Source organism: Stenella coeruleoalba, assembly GCF_951394435.1.
Source record: "Stenella coeruleoalba genome assembly, chromosome: 9".
Classification (NCBI taxonomy): Eukaryota; Metazoa; Chordata; class Mammalia; order Artiodactyla; family Delphinidae; genus Stenella; species Stenella coeruleoalba.
Window position 1 is genome coordinate 104804346 of NC_137155.1, and position 22905 is coordinate 104827250.

General features: G+C 45.7%; 1 protein-coding gene across 4 annotated transcripts in view; it reads right to left on the reverse strand.

The window, feature by feature from the left end:
• NCAPG2 (non-SMC condensin II complex subunit G2) overlaps positions 1–14915 on the reverse strand; it is a 61984-nt gene extending 47069 nt beyond the window's left edge. For 2 of the 4 annotated variants that reach the window (XM_079931240.1, XM_079931237.1), the window contains exons 1-8: positions 14817–14915; positions 12457–12576; positions 10539–10727; positions 10183–10297; positions 8110–8312; positions 6606–6740; positions 3806–3900; positions 1396–1465 (exon numbers count right to left, since the gene is read on the reverse strand). In XM_079931240.1, the coding sequence (XP_079787366.1) occupies positions 1396–1465; positions 3806–3900; positions 6606–6740; positions 8110–8312; positions 10183–10297; positions 10539–10727; positions 12457–12534 (885 nt within the window). In that variant the 5' untranslated portion in view covers positions 12535–12576; positions 14817–14915. Of the gene's footprint in view, positions 1–1395; positions 1466–3805; positions 3901–6605; positions 6741–8109; positions 8313–10182; positions 10298–10538; positions 10728–12456; positions 12577–13140; positions 13227–14816 lie in introns of those variants that run through there. The other 2 variants (XM_079931239.1, XM_079931238.1) reach the window with 2 other exon arrangements.
• Between the last annotated feature and the right edge of the window lie 7990 nt (positions 14916–22905).

The window sequence follows — 22905 nt, forward strand, 5'->3', positions numbered from 1 at the left end:
CAGGAATTATTGTTAATTTTGTGAAGTATGATAATGGCACTGTACAACCATACTTTTTAGAGATGCATACTGAAGTACACATAAATAAGGTGTCACGTCTGGAATTTGCTTTAAAAACTTGAAGGGACAGAGGGAAGAGAGGGAAGGGAGTGAAGCTGAGAAGTACAAATTGCTAGTACTAATTTGGTACAGATCTAGTCAAAATTAACTTTTAAATTACAAACTCCTATTTTTTAAACCACTATTGGAGAAAAGGGGAACAAATACTCCTTCCTGTGAACAAGTTTCATGCAGTAATAAAGCAATGCAAAAAATGCATAACAATTGTCCCAGTTCTGCCATTTCTCCAAAAAATTATACACTGTAAAACTATTCTACAAGTTGTCAGCAGGGGAACAGAAGTGGTAAGTTTTAGTCTTCTAGAAGTAGATGTCAGTGGTAGACCCCAGTATAGTTAACCAAAGCTTAAGCTGGGCAGGAGAGCAGAGTGGGCAGAAATCAACTCCAAACATCCGGTGGTTAACCTCCCCTCTCCCCACCTCCACCAGTCCAGGACCTGCTCCCCCAGGAGGAAAGACCCCTTTATGACTTAAGAGTAAAAATTTTACTCTCAGAAGGAAAAAAACACATCTAAGAACCTAGTATGAGAAAAACATAAGGGATATCAGACAAAGACACTTTCTTTTGATTTTTTTCCAAAAGAGCCTGTGAATGTTTAATTGTGACTGTGAATTACACAGCCAGAATGTAGGTGTTATAGTCATTACAGGTTAGCTGTATTCAAACACAGTCTTTAAATTCTCAGATGATGTGAAAGAGGTGGCCAGAGGGTACCGAGGAGCACTGGCCAGAAGAAACAGGACCCAAGCCACAAACACAATTCTAAACTTTCTAGATGCCACATAAAAATCAGAAAAAGGAAAAGGTAAACTTGTTTTAATAATATATTTTGTTTAGCCCAATATATCCAACACACTATCATTTCAACATGCAATCAATATTCTTTTTTAAATAACCACGAGATATTTTACGTTCTTCTTTTCCCACACTGTCTTCCAAGTTTGGTGAGTTTACAGCCCATCTCAGTTTGGACTGGCCACGTTTCAGAGGCCCGGCAGCCACATGTGGCTGGGCACTACAGGTCTAGAGCTGCCAAAATGCCTGGGGCAAAAGTCTTGATTCCACTCAAACTACACAGCACAGTGAGTCACGGGCATCTTGAGGCTGTGCTCAGGCACGGACGTGACCTTGAATGCGCGTGGAGGACGCTCACCATGGGCTTTAGTGTGACAGACAAGCAACAGCACAGGTTTCAAACGGCCCTACTGTAGCTACTTACTTAGTAACCAGAACACAATAAAAACGTTAACATTTCATAAAACGAAAAGGAAATACCTCTAATATTTTCCCTGAAGCCTTTTTCCAAGCTCTGAAATAAACTTCTGCAATGTGTACCATCAAAGATCTAGAAGAAAAAATCAAAAAATTTTAATGCAAGTCAGAAGAATTATATTTTTAATGTGTATCATTTCAGGAACTCTCCTCTCCTAGGGAAGAAGAAACTGTTTTGGACTAGTGCTTTGCAAAACAGAGATATGTTATCCACCTGCAGCAGAAAGTAGAAAACAAAAGTCCAGAGAAGGAGGACTGAAATATCAAACCATTTCTTCCTTCTCAGTCCGGCTTCCCCAGAACTTTATTATTTCCTATAAAACTATGACACATAGCCCAGAACCAAATCCTTAAGTAAAAAGCCTTTAAATATAAGTACACTTTTTGACTTGAAGTCATTTTGGACTTTCCGGACTAGTTCGCTCAGGTACAGGGAGCCCTAAAATACCAGGGTTGACTTAGATCCATAATTAGGAAAATCTGCTGGTTCAACCTAAACATTCTGCAAATGAGGGAACAGGAGAAAGCATTCTAGTAAACAAGCAAAGATCCAGAATCACATCCCGGCTCCATACTTACACAGCTGCCTGATGCAACCAGGCCCACCTCAAGAGTTTGAGGATTCGGTTTTTTTTTTTTAGATTCCATATAAATGTGCTAGCATACAGTATTTGTTTTCCTCTTCCTGACTTACTTCACTCTGTATGACAGTCTCTAGGTCCATCCACCTCACTACAAATAACTCAGTTTCGTTTCTTTTTATGGCTAATATTCCATTGTATATATGTGCCACATCTTCTTTATCCATTCATCTGTCAATGGACACTTAGGCTGCTTCCATGTCCTGGCTATTGTAAATAGTGCTGCAATGAACATTGTGATACATGACTCTTTTTGAATTATGGTTTTCTCAGGATATATGCCCAGTAGTGGGATTGCTGGGTCCTATGGTAGTTCTATTTGTAGTTTTTTAAGGAACCTCCATACTATTCTCCACAGTGGCTGTATCAATTTACATTCCCACCGACAGTGCAAGAGGGTTCCCTTTTCTCCACACCCTCTCCAGCATTTATCGTTTGTAGATTTTTTGATGATGGCCATTCTGACTGGTGTGAGGTGATACCTCATTGTAGTTTTGATTTGCATTTCTCTAATGATTAGTGACGTTGAGCATCCTTTCATGTGTTTGTAGGCAATCTGTAAAAAATATGGAACACTTCACGAATTTGGGTGTCATCCTTGCACAGGAGCCATGCTAATCTACTCTGTATCATTCCAGTTTTATTATATGCGCTGCCAAAGCAAACACAAGGATTTGGTTTTAAAATGCAGCCTCGGGCTTCCCTCGTGGTACAGTGGTTAAGAATCTGCCTGCCAGTGCAGGGGACACGGGTTTGAGCCCTGGTCCGGGAAGATCTCACATGCCGTGGAGCAGATAAGCTCGTGCACCACAACTACTGAGCCTGCGCTCTAGAGCCTGAGAGCCACAACTACTGAGACTGTGTGCCGCAACTACTGAAGCCCACGTGCCTAGAGCCCGTACTGCGCAACAAGAGAAGCCACCACAATAAGAAGCCCGTGCACCACAACGAGGAGTAGCCCCCGCTCACCGCAACTAGAGAAAGCCCGTGCGCAGCAATGAAGACCCAACGCAGCCAATAATAAATAAATAAGTAAATAAATAAATAAATAAATAAATAATGCAGCCTCCTTCAGCCCCGGAGCAGATTAAGTACTTGGCCGTGAATCCAGCAGATAGCTCCAAATGCTCTCAGGGCCCAGAGGCTGGGAGCTCGTACAAGGGCATGCTTCCAAGCCCCTTCCCCAAGGGCTCTTCCCACCAACCACATAGCTCAGTCCACGGGAAACTGCACAGTGCACATTACGTCCAAAGGTATCAAAAGTGCTAGTGACATGGGCTTTACTATGATTGAAGCTGAAATTTAACTGGTAAATAATTTGACTATTTAAAGAACTACCACAAAGTAAAATCTTAATTTCAGTGTCACTACGGAAAAAAAATGGTTTCCTATAGCAAGGAAAAAAAATATCCAGTGATACAACAGTACATAATAAATAATAGTTTAAGAGATAATTTTTTAAGCTTCTAATGCATTAATATAATTTAAAAGTCAGGTCACTCGGGCTTCCCTGGTGGCACAGTGGTTGAGAGTCCACCTGCTGATGCAGCGGACACGGGTTCGTGCCCCGGTCTGGGAAGATCCCACATGCCGCGGAGCGGCTGGGCCCGCGAGCCATGGCCTCTGAGCCTGCGCGTCCGGAGCCTGTGCTCCGCAACGGGAGAGGCCACAACAGTGAGAGGCCCACGTACCGAAAAAAAAAAAAAGTCAGGTCACATAGAAACTTTCAAAACCACACTAAGCACAAAATATTAATTACCCTTAATACTTACTTTTGTAATCCTTGTAACTGGTTTTTAATGGTCCCATGGATCATTTTAATGAAATTTATATTCCAGTTGAAGAGAGAACTAAGAAATCTTCTTCCCTACAAATTAAAAAAATAGAATATAATGTTAAAATTGCAACCAAATAAAAAGTTCCCAGGAACCAAAAAACAAACATTCTTTGAAAGTGTAGTAACACTGAAGTTTGCTACACCCAACAAGGAAGCATCCATACTTCTAAGTTAGAATCTACACACTGAAGCTGCACTCGAGCACAGTGCTTCCGGTGGCAGCCCTGTGTGGGGATGGCGGCGGGAGCCTCGGAGGGACCGAGCTGGGCAGCAGCAGAAGGTGGGAGGCTCCCCGTGGAGGGCGGAGCAGCAGGCACCTCTGGGCTACTCCTATCCGACCACAGGGTGACCCAGATAGCTACCCCACAGCCCAGTAGTCAAGTTAAATGATGCATCAGCACTTCACTCTGGCTCTGTCCTGATGTCTCCACAACCCAAAATCAAAGAATGCTTGAAATCTAGCATCTTGGGGTGGGAATGGAACTGAACATCACTTCATTTCATCTTTTATAAACGACAAAACCGAGGGCTTATGAAGTTAAGAGGCTGAGTATTTGCCAAGGTAGAATCTTCAAATACATATAGTCCCCATATATTATATGTAGTTATAAATGTCATACATATATCATGTAATATTAATTTTTATTCATACTACTAGATTACACATGTGAACCTAAAAAGGAAGATTATATTTACTCTCTACAGGGGGAATAAAATACATCTGCCCAGAGTTTGCCTGTGAAGGGCACCATCACCTTCTCACTGCTACCAGCACACCAGTGTCTGGAGTCCTACAGACACACAACACACTTTGATACAAAAGGCAGGGTAACCATATGCTTGCAACAGGTAAGTTTTTTAAAAAGTATTTACTGGGACTTCCCTGGCAGTCCAGTGGTTAGGACTCTGCGCTCCCAATGCAGGGGGCCCAGGTTCAATACCTGGTCGGGGAACTAGATCCCACATGCATGCCGCAATTAAAGGTCCCACATGTGGCAATGAAGATCCCACCTGTGGCAACTAAGACCCAGTGCAGCCAAATAAACTTTAAAAAAAAGTATTTACTGGAAGTAACTTGCCAGTAGAGTATAGAAGAGATTTCTTGTTTACCAAGAATGACTGGAAACTGACATGACCAAATTAATGACTGATAAGGAAACTAAGTTTAGATATCTTAAATTCAAAAGAGCACATCAATTTAAAAAAAGAGAGAGCTTTAAGACACACGCGTATATATTTATGTCTACACCTGCACATATGTATGTGTGAGACAAGCACACTTCATCCACTGCTACGTATAAGTCAATATAAATAAAGTCTATTTATCTGAATCCACTCGTAACTTCTTTACTCTCCCAAATTTCACAACCCTGGGATACTCAGGGCAGAGGCCATGCATCCAGCGTCTTCCCAACAATGATGATGGGAGAGTAGCAAGAGCACAATCAAGGCACTTCCTGTCCTGCAGGCACTAAAAGCTCTATGAATGGCCTCGTGTGCCGCTCAAGGGAATCCTGGGAGAGGGCACCTGCTGCTCCTATTTTACAGAAGGAAATACTTAGATTGAAAGGAGTGTGATCAAGGTCACCACCTACTCAGTGGACAAACAGGGGTCTGAACACAGCCTTTCTGACCCTGAGAGCTGAAGGTCTTGGCCAGTGTGGCCAGTCATCTGGTACAGCCCTTTAACCTCGCCAGCAGAGACTGTGCGTGGGGAGTGGGCAAACTGGGGTCAAATCCTTCGCTCCCCTGGCCAGTTGTGAGGGTGAAACCTTGAGCAAACTCTTCATTTAGGGCCCCCCCCTCCTCTGGGAGGTCCTTCCCCACACATCCTTCGGGGGGGTGACAACTGCCTCCTTTTGCCTCCAATCAGATCTGTCAGGCCACAAGTAATCAGAAGAAGGCTACATTCTATAATAAAAAAATGGGCTTTGCATCCCCGCATGGAGATACAGTCAATCTACAACAACGACAGAAAACTCCTAAGACAACGGACCAACATGTCCAAGAGAACCAGACAAGCCACTCTGCAATTTTTAATCCTCTGGTAGCCACATTAATAAAAGTAAAAAAGATTAAATTAACTTTAATAATATATTTATATAGTCCAATATATCCAAAGTATCATTTAAATATGTAATAAATATATAAAAATTATTAGTGAGATATTTAACATTCTTTTCCCGTATTAAGTTTCAAATCCGTGTGTAGTTTTCACTCAAGGCCACAACTGGACTGGCCACATTTCATGAGCCTGCTCAATAGCCACATGTGGGAGTCACCACCAGTGGACAATGTAGCACTGGGCCAGAAGTCTCTCTTTGGATTTATTGGATGGGTAGGAAAAAGAAACCAAGAATACTGTGTGATGATGGGTTTGAGTTATATGCCAATTAACCTGGAATTAGGGCAGAGGGTCAGATCCATGGGGAAGTGCTTGCTCAACCTTATTTTTATTCATTTTTAATTTAAAATGCAATCATGGTTCCCCCAGGATTCCCACAGCCACCTGTTACCTTCTGATTTAATGATGAAATACGCAAGGACTTGGAAAACGTTTGCTTAACACTGCCATGCAGTAAAAATGAATTGCAAAAAATACAATAGCTCTTGATAGTTAAGCTGACTCTTTTATTAATACACTGAGCATGATGCAAACAGCAAACACATGAACTTAAGAAAAACTTCCATTAAAAAGCAGTTCACAAACACACCAAAAAAGAAAAACCATTTACCTCTTCTTTTCTGATATAATGAACATTTATGAAGCACTCGAGCAGCATGTCTTTAATTTCTCTACTTTCCTCCAAATCATAATCAAAGCAATATAAAGCTTGATGGATACGCCATAGCCGACAGATGTCTGCACCCTGGGAATGACATGAAAAGAAAAACGCCTGAGTTTTTCTTTTATAAAGGGTAAGGTCACATTTCAAAATAACTATGAGACTATTTTGTATCATCAAAGAAAGAACTAATGACAAGAGAAAACGTCTTAAAATTTGCACATGGAGCTCTAGAGAACATTTTCTTAAAACCTAGGCAAAAGCAAGCAGAGACATTGACAGACAGTGCTGCTCGCCAGTTTTGTGCGACGAGGATGAGTCTATGCTGGCCAGTGTGGAGCATCAGCCACGGCCGGCTATGGAGCAACTGACATGGGACTGGTGCCACCGAGGAAACAAAGCTTTAACTTTCTTAACTTGAAATGTAAATGGCCCTGTGTGGCTAGCGGCTACTGTGGTAAAGGCACGGGTGTAGAACATAAGGAAGACGTTAAAGAGAGTCTTGATTTAAAAGCTGAACAAAAAGGGCAGTGAAAATGGATTTTAAAAAGGCAAACCAGTGATGGCTTAAGGCTAAGTTCTGACACAAACCAGGATTTTTCAAATCACTCCTATGGCCAGCAGAGAAAGTCAGAGCACTAGCTGAGGACATAGCCAAAAATGTTCTTCTCTGCCATATAGCTGACTGCTCCTGGGAGCCCACAGTGAGACGGACTCTCCCACAGGTGGTAAGAACGGGACCAGCTGCGAGCTTTACAGAAAGCTGTTGGCAATGTGTACCAAGAGCTCCAAGTTCAAAGCCACTGACCTACAAATTTCACTTTGTAGGTACCTTTGTAGGAACCTGTGACAAGTAAGTACAGATATGAGGGGGGCGGTCAAAGAGAAATCCCCAAAGATCCCTAGAATCACAAGGGTCACCTTGGCTGTGGGATTATGGACGATTTTTCTCTTCCTCATTTTCCCTCTTCTTCATTTGCCCAATTTTCTAAGATGAACATAAGTATCTGCCGTTGTTTGATCAGGGAAAAATACTGCTCTTTTTCTGGATTTCTGAATTGTATACCAAAGACTGAAGGATGAGAAACAGCCCAAGTTACACTCGACCCCCACCATGCCCTCTGTTGGCCCCGCCGAAGCTTCCTCAGGCCTGGGCTGCAGTCCACAGCCCCACCCTGGCTGCCCTCCTGCCCAGCGCCCCCTCGGGTCTGCAGGCCCTCCCTGACCACCCCACCCCCTTCTGTCCTTCCCTGAGCAATTCTCACCATGGGGACAGCCTCTCAAAGGCCACATACCGAGGAAGACGGGGAGAAAGCCTGCGTACGACCACACGTGGAGCCTCTGCCCACCCTCGACTGCCCACCTCTGAATATCCTCCAGTGCAAAACCCTAACTGAAAGCCCCTGGGCCAGGCCTCTCGCAAGCAAACACAATTACTAACTGGTATAAACACCTGCACTTTCAAGTAACACGCAGCATGTACTTTAGAAAGCGAACACACTGTTTTCGTCTTGAGACTTCTCCTCAGCAGCATGACGAAAGCAGTCTTCCCCATGTCCTCCTTGGCAGGAAGGCCTCTCTCCCACCACATCACACACAGATCCTGGATGGAGCCCTGTAGCTCTCGTTCAGACTCGGGTAGCGCATACAAAATACCTACAATGGAGCAGTCATTGCGCGATGAGTAAAGTGAACCAGTGTTAGGCCATATTCAGCTGTGTAGAGCACTATGGCTTAAAAGGTTTGCCAAGCAAATATTAGCTTATGTTTAACTTGCCAAAGATTTGTACACATTAGTTATGAGAAACAAATGGTGTTAATTACAAAATTGTTTTCCACTGTTATAAAAGCAGACCCAGGGCTTCCCTGGTGGTGCAGTGGTTGGGGGTCGGCCTGCCGATGCAGGGGACACGGGTTCGTGCTCCGGTCCGGGAAGATCCCATATGCCGCGGAGCGGCTGGGCCTGTGAGCCATGGCTGCTGAGCCTGCGCGTCCGGAGCCTGTGCTCCACCACGGGAGAGGCCACAGCAGTGAGAGGCCCACGTACCACAAAAAAAAAAAAAAAAAAAGCAGACCCAGTAGAACCGAGAATTTTAGAACTGGAAGACCCAGAGAGGGCCTGTTGTCCAAACTCCTAATCTACAAGAGGCAGACGCTGGGCTCCAAATCTGAGTGTAGAGACGCCCAGGGCAACGCTCAGCAGTAGTAATCAGCAACACACTACAACCATCCCTCAGTCTGTTGGCCTCAAGTTCTGGCTCACTGGTGAAAAACAGTAAAAGCAACTATTATAACGAATACAAAAGCTATAGTACTGTTATTAACAGAAGAGCTCAAGAACTAATTTAAGATACTGATAATGTGCTCATAACTGTAATCCACAGACATCCGAATGCCATTACTCTGATGTAAAATTCCTGAATTAATGGGGATTTTTTTTTTTTGCGGTACACGGGCCTCTCACTGCTACGGCCTCTCCCCCTGTGGAGCACAGGTTCCGGACGCGCAGGCCCAGTGGCCACGGCCCATGGGCCCAGCCGCTCCGCAGCACGCGGGATCCTCCCGGACCGGGGCACAAACCCACGTCCCCTCCATCGGCAGGCGGACTCCCAACCACTGCGCCACCAGGGAAGCCCAAGGGATTGATGCACAATATTAGCACTCATCATTTTATAAAGCATGTAGGGAGACTGAAGATAAACTGGTGGTAACACCCACGAGCATTTGGGAGCTACTTTCATACTGGTTAGGGTAACTTCTTAATAAGACACATTATTGCAACACAAGAATTCTTAATAAAACAGCATACTAAACAGATATATAAACCAAGTGGTGCTGAGAATCTGTCACATGGAACTAATCAGATTCACACAGTGGAGGTGAGGGTACTTGGGATATTTTTCTTAAAGAACGTTACTAAAAGTTACTTTTGCATCTTTTATATCTATAATTTTACACATATAATATTACAAAATCAGATCTTCTCATTAATTCAGACTAGTGTTCCCACTAAACTAATAACTACAGTTTTACACTTTAGTTAAAATTTGAAAAGTACCATGATATAAATATTAGTATAGTAAAACTCCCCTAAGAGTCAATAATTATTCCTCAGGTCATGTTCATAACATACTTAAAGAAACAAATGCAATGTCACAAATGCTGGGCTAACTTGAAATGTCTGGCAGTAATCACTAGCTGAGAAATTTATAATCAGACTGCTTCCCCTTTATCAGCTCTTATCCTTGGTCCTGAAGGTCAAATAAGACATCTCTAAAAGCCCCTAAAGAGCAGTCAGTTGCTCAGTAACGCACATTTTCACCATGTGAAACATTTATATGTGGCTTACACTAAATAATTACTCAGGATAGCGCCTAAAAGAATGCTCTTTTGCTCATTTTCTTTTAGCTGAAGTACAAGAGCTTGACTGCAAAGTTCCGCTTCTCCGCTGCTGAAGGGTCCCTTGTACCAAGTGTCACTCAGACACCACTCATACACACGCCACATTGTAGCTGAGTCAACTTACCATTTAATATAACAGCACACTCCAGTAAGGCTTCATAATTCTCACTTTCATTTATAACAGACACAGAAGCAAGAATCACAGATGTAATTGCATGAATTATTTCTATGTTTTTTTTCTATAAATAAAAAAAATCAGAGTACAAGTAAATTAAAATCAACTTAAAATTTAATTTTTAAATGTAAAAGAAAATCAAGCCACATTTGACACTTATTCTAAAAAGTGAATTAAAGCTGAACTTCTGATATTCTTGACTTCTACCTTTAAATTTTTCCTTAACTTAAAATTCAATTATACACAAAAAACAATTATTTTTTAACAAAGAAAAAGGAAATTGATTTTTGAAAGACCAGTGCTACCATTTTTGACCCCTGCTCTGTTTCCATACTGCCTTCACCAGGGGCTTCCACTGGCTGCCACCCGTCCACCGGGCTCTCCACCAACACATCTGTTAATAAATTCTTGAGTCTTTGCCACAGCTCTTCTTTCTGTTTCCTTGACAATTCATCTAGCAATTCACTTAAGTTGAAAGGGTCAGAAGCATCTTTCTGCAAAATAAACAGCAACTGTTACATTCCAAATACAAAAAATTAGTTCTAGCCTTAGCGAAAAGTTTATGCACTAACTTAGTTACAAGTTCAAGAGTTTGGCTGTAGTTTTCACGAAAAGTTTATGCACTAACTTAGTTACAAGTTCAAGAGTTTGGCTGTAGTTTTCACGAAAAGTTTATGCACTAACTTAGTTACAAGTTCAAGAGTTTGGCTGTAGTTTTCACAAAGTCCATTCTTAAAAGGGAAAAGCAAAGGGGTTATCAGGCAGAAAGTAGCAGATTCCTCCTCCCCCCAGTCAGTCCTGCTAAAGTAATCTTCACCCACTCAGCAAAAACCCTCCCTGAAATCAATCCATCCAGATGTCCACCATCTCCAGGTCTATAATTAGGTTACAAAAGTATGCTAGCGCTAAAGTAAGAACAAAAGCAACACCGATAATAATGCATCCACACCAAGGACTGCATGCTGAGTTTCTGGTCTCCAACCTAACATGGGCCATGACTTCGTCCCTGAATCCAATCTGGTACAATCTGAGCACCGAAATGGCGACAGTAAGGGATAGTAACCCTTTGAATAAGACAAGAATCAACGAGGCCATACTGATAATAGCAATGAATAAATACAGAAGCAATATGAGATTGGGAAATCACAATTTTGTAGCTATCATAGTAATAATCGATTCAGGCAAGAATCGTCAACTACTTCTACCCAGTGAGGAGGTCTTAACACCACTTATGTACGCAGTTCCTCCAAAACGCATAAACAAACTTAACCACATCAGCAAACAAGGGTAAAGGAAGGACAGACCACAGAACTGCTGCCTGCACTTCTCAAGACTGTCAGTCATGAAAAGGGATGCTGTGAAACTCTCTGGATTAAAGAGACCAGCAAGTCAGACAGTGGAGCACAGAGTGTGATACGGGACTGGGCAAAAAGACCCGCAAACACCCTGCAGGTGACCGTCCAGCTCCCTCTTTGAAGGTTTTACTGTGACTCTATGGGAGAGTGTCTATGTTCTAGGGAAACCCAGGGAAATACTGAGGGATAATGAGACATGGCCTGCAACTGACTCTCCAATGATGCAAAAAGAATACGGGAAGACTAAGAACGCTGGAGAGGAGGGGCAGGTGGAACTGGCAGGGCTCCTCACTAGGCAAGGGGCGGGGCAGCCCCCCAGGGCCCTCCAAGGCCACTTCTCCATCCTAATCCTACCAGCCTCCTCTGCTCACCCGAGCTGCTCAAGGGTCTCTGTCTTTCCCTTTTGTCCGGAATTCTCTCCCCAAGTCTCCACGCAGCCCATTCAGATCCCTGATAAAACTACCCTGACCCTCCCCATCCTTGTCCCAGCTTAGCCCTTACCCTGCTCTAGTTTCACGCCTGAATCCACCACAACCCGGGAGATAACCGAGGACAAAAAGGATGTCTTCCTCACTGTGCCACGCACGTAGCAAGAGGTCAGTAAAGACTTAAGTAATTAGAAGCACACTGCACTACACCACTTAGCATCCTTACAGCAACCCTCTTAAAAGAAAGGAGGGAATACCACTTGGGAGTAGTTGCCCATCAGCAGGTCTATTTGAGTATAGTTTTGTGTTACTTTTTTAAATAAACCTTAGACCCTACAGATTCACTGAGATGACTATATTTCATTTGTGGATATAATGATTTTAGGAAAATGTCTTACATTAACAGTCACAAACACAATAAAGCTAAACATAAAACTTACATCAAGTTGAATGAATTGCAAAAATTCTCCAATCAGCTCCTTAGACACTGCTTGTACAAATGTCTCACGTTTTTCCATGGCAGATCAAACTGTTTTTCATGTGGCATTTATTCTGTAACCCTAGTAAAAACCACAATCATATTGAAACTTGCATTTGCAAATATACCTTTTCCTACAAGATATAATTCGGTACATTAGTTAGTATCCAAAACTGCAAGAAAATCCCTGTACCACCGATGATAGACAGCTTCTAACAATATTCTGACATAAACAAGTTATAATATCTAAAAAATAACTTCCCTACCAAGGGAGAAAGGGGAGGGAGGGATAAACTGGGAGACTGGGATTGATATATACACACTACTATGTATAAAACAGATAACTAATAAGGACCTACTATATAGCACAAGGAACTCTACTCAGTACTCTGTAATGACCTATATGGGAAAAGAATCTAAAAAAGAGTGGACATATGTATATGTATAATTGATTCACTTTGCTGTACAGCAGAAACTAACACAACATTGTAAATCAACTCTACTCCAATAAAAATTAATTTAAAATAAAAATAACTTCCATGTTTTCTTTCCTGAGAATAGTAACAACATAACATCATGTTTCCTTCGAATGTTAACGCAGTTCTCAACCAAGGAAAGAGAAACCCGACAGCTCTAGGAGGCTCACCTCCTCCCCCTTTTCAGCACCTTCGCAACATGCTCCTTCAGGTCTGAGTCAGCTCAGAACAGACCAAGGCCAGCTGCTAAATCCTGAAGACTCTCCTTCCTAAAGCACCATTCCTCCATCAAGAAAATCCCTGTCACAGTCACACTGTTACGCAGAGTGTGGCCCTGGGCTCACCTGGGAGCTTGTTAGGGTGTGCACCAGGTGCTCCCAACGACAGCACCCTCCTCCCCACCCCTGCGGGACGAGAGCTCAGGGACTGTGTGCAACCTCCCTCCCTGCCCGTGTTTCCCCTAACAAATCGTATTTTCCATTTACACCACCTAGTGCTAGCAGTGCCCGGTTTGAAAGACATCAGTCCAATGAAGTAATAGCAAAATGATGGACCATACATGTAACAGGACGCTCACTTTAAAAATAAGTGAAAACCTCCTGCGGTCATAAGGAGAGCAATATGGAAAATTACTGGTACCAACGGCAATAATTATGGGGATAGAGTCATCTTAAATACAGAACTCCAAGATCTTAGCATTTAAATTAAACCAACAAGGATAGAAAATAACTTCTCCACATAAGTACCACTGAAGTGTGGTAACCTCACCCCTCAACTCAGATGCCTGAGCTATGAGCATAACTTGTGACTGGCTAAGCGGGCAGGAGGGCCACCAGCAACAAGCCTGATGAGTGATAATGGCCAGTGCCATTTCAAGAGTTTAAATAAACAATATTCCAAAAAGGTGCGATCAACTGCATGGAATCATATACCTTAAACTGGGGACCCTCCTGGATTTTTTGTGATTCTGCTAACTTTTCTGGTTTGCTCTATTTCCAAGTGTAATTCTTCGCATGTTGGTCTTAACCACAGTAATCCACTGCCACTAGACTACCAGACTTATTGTCACACTCCCCACTGTCTCTCTGACTGTAGTTCTTCAAGGGTTACTAATTTCTTAACTTACGCGCAATCTCTCTCTCTCAAAGTGACGCACTACTATGTGCACAAGACCTCACCCTTCCAGCCAGAGCTACCTTCTAGGTGAGAGACCATCCCACCATGCAGCTACCGTCCCCATGGCACTGTGCTCTTCACACAGCAGGTCTGGCACTGAATTAAGACGAGCATTAAAAAGAGATCCCTGTCACACTGTCACCATGGAAAACCCTCGTCACCTGGATCAAACCATTCATCTCAGACGTAGGAGAGATACTTGAGGACGGGTTTCCCAGAGCACGGAGGCTCAGGGAACTGAGGTCAGTCCCAGGTCCAGGCTGGGGGTCCTGTCTGGGGTCAGTCGCGGGTCCAGGACTGGGGGTCCTGTCCGGTGTCAGCCCTCGGTCCAGGGCTCGGGGGGGTCCCGTCTCGGGTCAGTCCCAGGTCCAGGGCTCAGGGGGTCCCATACGGGGTCAGTTCCCAGCCCAGGCTGGGGGTCCTGTCCAGTGTCAGTCCCGGGTCCAAGCTGGATATCCTCTAAATTCAGTCCTGGAGGGAAGGCGCGGAGTGTGGCGCGCTCCCGGTCCCGGTGCCCACCTCCTCGGCCACCTCAGAGCTGCCAGCCGGGCCGCGGGCTCAGATCACGGCCCATGCCGGGGCTGTGGTGCTAGGGGCCCGACCTGCCCGACCCCGCTGTTTCCCGGGCCTCTGCCCCCAGCCCTTCGCGAGCCGGCACCGCGGCACTCACCTCGTCCCCGGGACCCGCAGTTTCCCGCGCTCGGACCAGATTCAAACCCGCGCGCCGGCGCCCTCGACGCGCTCCGCCAGCCCGCGCGTCATCACGCGCCGCTCTCGCGAGAACTGGAAGCGTCTGGGCGGGGCCTCCGGAGGGCGTGCGCCTCCGCCTCCCAGTGTGCGCCCGAGCCCCACCCCGCCCGTAGCCCCTCCCCCAAGGCCCACCACTCCCGGTCCCGTACCCGGGCCCCGCCTGTTCCACGCGAGCTCGGATCCTGACATTTTTTAGCCTGATATCAAAATCTGTCTTGCCTTAAATGACTGAAATGGATGCAATCTCTGACATAAAGATTGACTCAAAATAAAACTGTGACATCATCCTTTATATATATCAAGTGATGTCTGAATTCTCTAGCAACTGGACAACGAGTGTTCGTGAACGCATATGTCAATTCCACGTTTCCCACATAATTCTGTCCTAACGTAGCATCTACTTTTGCTACGCAGCTTCTATGGACCATGTCTCCAGCAAATATATATATATATATATATATATATATATATAAATACATATACGTATATACAGATACATATTTAACATCTCGTGACCAAAATGCTCTAGATTCACACTTTTATTAATTAGGGATACAAATAGATCAAAGCCATATAAACTGATTATAAATTTGATATGTACTTATCAAATATAAAACTAAAATTTTGTTGAAACACACCTCTTAATGCTGTGGTTAAGACTATTTTTTCAATCAATTTATGTTTCTAAGAATAAATATTCTATTCTTATTTTTTAATAGATGTAAATACTGAGAAAACTTGTTCACACCAAAAAAAGCAGACAGAAATGAAAAAAAAATTAATAGCAATGTACCTTATTCCTTGAATGTATTTTAATAAAATGCCAAAAATCACATACTGATCTATCATCAATTTCTTTGAATTTAACTTGTATCAGCTAATAACTTAACTGGGCTTTCCTTCAATTTTTGTTCAAAAACTTGGAAACCACCTGAATTTCAAAGAGAATTTTTATCCAGTCACTTAAAATCATTTCTCGGTTTCCAAAAAACCTTTAGCCAGATACATTGAATTACTATTAATTATATCAGTTACTCTTTTATTTCAAGGCACTTTTGCCAATACAACTTCTTTTAAATAAAATCTTCTATTGCTTGCTTTATGTTTCTCTCACACCTTGAAGAGCTGCAGATGGCACTCACTCAGTTTATGGAAACAATGTGATCCATAAATCCAGACCTCACCGTTAAGCCAATCGGCCAAATCAGAATGAACTGTGTTGGAAAAGCCTCGGGAACTGTTTATAAACAACTGAGGAATACAGAATGCATCTCTAAGATGGGGGCCATGGGTCCACTCGGACACCAGGGTCAAGCAGCAAAGGCCCCAGGCTCACCCCAGGCCTGTCCTCCACCTGGAGTCAGGGCCTGGAGGAAGACTGTCCCCAGGGGTCCAGCGTGAGCCCATCACCCCGCGTCCTGAGGCTTTGGGCTTTGCTGTGAGGGCCTGGCTGTGATGCAGGTGCCCTGGGCCCCTGCCCTGTTCAAGCCGGCCGCCACGCAAAGCTGCAGCCCACCTCCCAGCCCCGGTCCCCATGAGACCCCGTGCTAGCCCTTCCCCACCCACCCCAACGTCAGAAATCCTTCCGCTGTGCCCTGGAACCCCCAGGCCCTCGCCAGCAAAACCCTGTCCCCTCCTGCCCAGCCGCTCTCTGTGAGGATGCAGCCCTGCAGCTGCCTTCCCTCAGGCTGGAACCTTCCGGAGGGGATTCTGGACTAACTGGCGGTCTGGGGAGGGGGAGGGTGGTCACCGCCGGCCCGGTACAGTGCTGTCCAATGGCAAAATGACGGGAGCCACAGCTGCAGCTGTGACCCCAGGGACCTCACTAGCAAAAATGAAAACAAACAGGTGAAATGAACTTGACCACGTGCCTCATTAAACCCATGAGATCAAAAATACTGTCGTTACAACAACATGAAAGCAGAGCCTTTGGGGGTGGTCCTGGTCTGTCAGGAAGCTTGCGGCAGTGAGGCAGGAGGGCCCCACCGGGCGCGTGGAGAGGCCGGCCGTGTCCCCGGGCGGTTAGCGCGCCCCTCCGCCTCCCCCCACCCCGTCGCCTTTCCTCGCAGCCCCGGCTCCCCGAATGCCACGCCCCAGCTCAGGCCCCCCTCTTCACTCTGGAGCCGGTCACCCCGTCCTAGGCGTCCACTCCCGCCTCGGAACCCACAGCTGCCTGCACGCGCGACGGGCTGCGGGCGCTCACGCCCTCCCGGGCGCCGAACCTGCTCCCTTTCCTCCCTTTTTCCATCCCCGTGTCCACTCTTCCGGGGTCCTGTCTCCTGGGTAGAAAGGGATAAAACAAGGAGGTTCTGAAGCCACAGCCCAAAGGGGGCGGGCTCAGGGCTAAAGAGGAGTCACGTGCAGAAATACGTCCTTCTTTCTGTGATTTTATACTGTACTGTCTCTGTCACTAAAAGTTTGAGGCTGGGAAACGTGGATGTATTTGAACAACAGTGAAAGAAAAAGCAGAAGCAACTGGAAGCCGGATGCCCACCCTTGCCCTACCCTAGGGACTGGGCCCCAGACTGAGAGACCCGAGTGAAACACCGGGGAGGGGGGGAAGGGTGAAGACGGCGCCCCTCTGTAGGCGCCATTTGCACGCCCCCTGCCGTGATGACCTTGGGAAGATGAGGGGAAAGGGGAGCTGTCCGCCTTCATCTTCCTCCCGGCTCTGGGCACGGGGCAGCTCTTCCCGGGGAGGCCACCGCAGAGCTGGGTGGGGTCTCCTGCGTGGGTCACTCAGAGGACAGCGAGATAGATGGCCCAAGCAAAGCATGCTCCGCCAAGCTGCCGTTTGGAATTTAGTGAGCTGCTTATGAGACCACGAACCTATACCTGTGCAGACCAATTAAGTCAGACGACTGGGGGACACAGCGAGCATTAGTGTTTTTAACGAGTATTAGGATCCCCAGGTGATCCTAATGTGCAGGTTAGAAGTCGATAGCAGAAAAGATGGAGAGAGATAAAACCTGAGTGGCACGAGCATAGAACCGATAGTGCTGAGCACACAGTGAGCGAGCATGGCCTGGGTGGGGGAAAGCACCCTGCCAGCACCCTTCCCAGCCAGACGTCCAACACAGGACGTGATCACTGTGCCCTCAAAGTGCACCAGCACCGCCGAAACTGGACACAACCCAACGTCCACCAACAAATGGGCAAACAAGACGGGTCCATCCAGACAGCAGAATATTCGTCAGCCTTAGAGGGAACGAAGTTCTGACACAGGCTACAACGTGGATGAGCTTGAAGACACGATGCCCAGTGAGAGAAGCAGACACAGAAGGCTATACAGAGTGATTGCATTCGTACAACATGTCCGGAACAGGCAGATCCACAGACAGAAAGTAGGTTAGGGGTTGCCGGGGCTGACAGATACGGGGGTGACTGCTAGTGGGTGCAGGGTTCCTTCTGGGTGATGAAAATGAACTGAGATCAGACAGTGGTAATGGTTGCACACAACCTCATGAACATACTAACAACCAGTGAATTGTACACTTTAAAAGGGTAAATTTTATAGCATACGAATTGTATCTCAATAAAGCTGTTATAAACAAATTTCACCAGCGTGAGTACCAACACAGATATGCCAAGCTGGGGATTTGAATCCGAGTTAACTGGGGTGGGAAAGCAGGGCTGGTGTGGGAATATCTGCACAGCCCACACCCCTGGGCAGTGCTCACGGGCAGCAGGACGTTGAGGAAGCCTCCGGAAGGGAGCCGCACCCGGCAACAGTAGTTCTCACCCCTGAGTCACACCACAATCACCCTGGAGTCCTTGACACCCAGCCTGGGCCTCCCCAGACCAGCCCGCTCAGGCTCTCTGGAGGTGGGGACGGGTCCCGCGTGCACCCAGGGGACCAGGGGAGAGTGTTGAGAAGGCAGGAATACGAGCTGGCCCCAAGGCCACCGTGGATCTGCCTGTTCTGGGCATTTCCTAGGAATCACATGCTGTGTGGCATTTTGTGTCTGCTTCTCTCACTGCACAGCAGATGCACGGGGTGGCCAGTTCCCGGGAGGTGGGAAAGGGGCCCCTGAGCACTGCTGTTCCTGCGGGGGCTCCTCCATGTGTCACTCACACTCAGCTAAATCTGCCAGCAATTTCTATGAAATACTCTACCCGGACCCCTTAGTCAGGAGCAGAGCCCTCTGCATAGCGTTTTGTCTGCATGAAAGTGAAGATTGCCTTTCACAGCCTTTTCCAGGAATACACATGTTAAGAGCACCTATAGTAAATGGCTCAGAGGTTAGTCTTGTCTTATCCAAATTAACATTAACTATCTATCTTGTTAAATCACTTTATACCATATACTCTGTTTATCTTATTTCTATTGGATATTTTCCTACAAGTCCATTTGTGAAAGAGTAAAGAAACTGTAATTATTGGCTGCTACTGAAAAATTAAATTCAAGGGATGGTCTAAATATTTTTGTGATATTGAGATAGTTTAGTAAAATAATAACTGAAGTAATGGACCATCAACCCATTTAATCTTGTGAGAATAATTCTACTGCAAGTATTTTGTTGTGTTTTGATTTGGCTATGCCTCTAGTTTAGAAGAAGCCTCCTTATTTGGCAAGTTTGTCATCCTGAGATGCCTGTAAGGCACGCTGGTGGGGCTTACCTGGCTCTGGCAATTAGCTACGAGATCCTGCGCAAATCATTTTCCTTGAGAGCCTGGCTCCTCGCCTGGAAAATGGGAGGCAGAGCTGTAACAACTAGCAGCTCCTTCTGGCTCTAAAATACACGCAGAAATGAATGAAATGGCTCCTTACGGGAACCTTTAAAAGCCGCAAGGCATCACAGTGGTGGCAGCGCCACCTGGTGGGACCAAGGCTTCTGAGGGAGAGGGGGCGTCAGTCACCAGCCCAAGACTGTCAGGTGACTCCTTTCTCGCAGGATGACACAGACATGAGTGCTGTGGGTTACGATGCGCAGTGAGTGCATGCTTCTGCTCACTTCCCCTGCTCCTAGCAGCTACGGGAGATAGGATGCAAACAGACAAAACCGAAAATGCATCTCTGTGCCAGTGAAGCATAAATGGTTCAAACACGAATGCAGAACAAGGTCCTGAGGCCATGAGGGTGCAGGCCACGGACAGGCAGGTGCAGCAAGTGAGGTTCCTCGGGCAAGTGGGCTGGGCATGCCCCACGGTGGACCGAGACCAGGTCTGGGCTGTCTGCTTGCAGCCAAGGGCCAGGCAGACCCACCTGCCCAGGAAAAGAAGCAGAAAGGCTCAAAACCCAGTGCCTCTGGCACAGGAGCCACAGACCCAGACACAGCTCCCGACCAGCAGCCACATCAAGTCCCTCTCTCATTTGGTCGCAGGAACTATCTCAAAATCTCAACTCTCCCCATGGAGTGGGGTCTCAGAACATCCTTTAAGACTTGCTCTGGACCAGGGGCCAGGAGGGCAAAGACAGGGGCAAGGGGATGAGCTCAATCTCCCCCCAAAGAATCAATGTCGTGTAGACATCTTCTCTGACCTCAGTGCAATTAAATTCATAACCAACACCAAAAAGGGGGGGTGGGGCATCATGCTTTGAAACTTACTCCTTGAGTTCTATGTAACTCAAGGAATAAAGAGTAAATCTCAATAGAAATTAGAACATGCCTAGATCTAGATGAAAGTGTGTACTCACCAAAACTTGGGAGGTGAGGCTGGAGCAGGATGTAGAGTAAAATTTCTAGCCTTAAATGAACGTAATTGTTTTAAAAGAAAGATGGAGGGCTTCCCTGGTGGCGCAGTGGTTGGGAGTCCGCCTGTTGATCCAGGGGACGCGGGTTCGTACCCTGGTCCGGGAGGATCCCACGTGCCGCGGAGCGGCTGGGCCCGTGGGCCGTGGCCGCTGGGCCTGCGCATCCGGAGCCTGTGCTCCGCGGCGGGAGAGGCCATGGCAGTGAGAGGCCCGAGTACCGCAAAAAATAAATAAATAAATAAAAATAAAAAATATGAAAGATGGAAAATAAGTTTGATGTTCAACTCTGTAAACCAAAGAAGACAGAAAGGGAGGCAAGAGCAGAATTTAATACAAAAACAAAAATAATTGATATAATAAAATAATAAGCAAGGTCTTTACAAAACTAGTAAGATAAGTGGATTTCTAGCAAGTCTAATCAAGAAAAAAGTAGAAGGTACACATAAACAATGTCAGGAAATTAAAAGGAGATGCAGCTACAAATATAATAAAGATATTAAATTCATAAGAAATAGTTTTCCAATAAATTGGAAAGCATGAGGTAGATAATCTTCAAAACTGATTTGATAAGGAATTGAAAATAAACTAATACAAAATGTTAAAATGAATGGGTAATCAAAATCTTCTTAAAAGACATCAGGCTCAGAAATTTTTATAGGCAAATTTCACCAAATTTTTAAGAAACAGATGATCACTGTCTTATGCAAACTGCTTCAGAGACTAGAACAAAAGGAAGAAGTTTCCCTCACAGGCCCACATTCTGAACAACCACATGCACCCAAGCCGCGCCTTAGGCTCTACTTTCAGGGGGATCCAGGCTGAGACCCTGGGCTTGAGAAGATGGTCTTGGAGGAGCTAAACACACACGTGCATACTTACACATACACACGTGCACACAACGTGCATATGCACACACACTACATACATGCACACACACTAGGCACATGTATGCACACTCAACGTGCATACGCAACACACATATGCGTGCCCACTCCTGCATGCATGTATGATGCACTTGCTCCAGGTCACATGGGGCGGGGCGGGTTGAGTGTGGGAGCCTCCATGCTCCCAGCGTGACCTGGGAACCTCGCTCTTAGCCCCTGGGCCACTCCAGGTAGAAACAAGGGGACATCTAACGAGACGTATGGATGCAGAGACATCCATCCCTTTAGTGGTTCTTACAGGGCAGGTGGGCCAACAACAGTGAAAAAAGAGAACCTGGGGATACCCACACCCTTCTTCATTCTGAAGGACTCTTGTTGGAGGTGGGGCTCTTCCACCACATTGCATCGTCACCCCCGTCCCGGCCTCTGTGGTTTCAGGTAAGCAGTCAGCAGTATCTCATCGAAGAATCCTTGTGGGAGATGGTCTAAGATTGACTTTCCACCCTTTGGCTGAAATGTGCCTGGCGTGGGCCTCTCTAAGTTTATCCCACCTGGAGTCCATTGTTTCCTTAATGTGTAATGTTTTCCATCAAATCCGAGCATGCTTGCCCATCATCTCCTAAATGTAATTTCTGGCCCTGCTTCCCCCTCCCCTCTGGGACTTCACTGTGTGTAAGACGGTGCCCTGTTCATTCTTCTTCATTCTGTTCTTTTTGTCCTCAGATGAGATCATCTCAGTGACTCATCTTCAAGTTTGCTGATTCTTCTGTCTGCTCAAATCTACTGTTGAACTTCAGTGAAATGTACATTACACTTACTGTATTTTAAACTCCAGAATTTTTATTTCCTTTTGATAATTTTTGTCTTTATTGCCATTCTCTATTTTGCTGAGAATCATTCTCATACTTTCCGTGAATTCTTTGGACACGGTTTTCTTTGAACATACTTACATAATAGCTGATTTAAGGTCTCCGTCTACTTACATCTGGGCTTCCTGGGGGCACTTTCCATGACTGCTTTTTCCCCGTGTGTGGCCCATACTATCCTGTTTCTGTGAACGTCTCATGTTCTGTTGTTGTTGAAAACCGAACATTTAAAATAATACCGTGGCAACACTGTAAGAGCCCTCTCCACAGCTTAGATATTTTTCGCTTAGTAACCTTCTTGGGTGAGTCCCCTAAAAGCTATATCCTTTGCTCTGTGCTGCCTCTGAAGTCTCTGCTCAGTTAGCCGACCTGGTCAGCTAGTGACTGGGCAGAGGTCTCTCTAGTACTTTGGACTCATCTCCCAGTATCTGCTGAGGGCTGGTGTGTGTTGGCGGGGGGGGGGCGGGGGGAGTCTGTTTTCACATCCCCTCATGCGGTTGACACCTCTGCCGCAGCCTTCACTTCCTGCTTGCACGGTGCCTCAACACCAGCTGGAGGTGACGG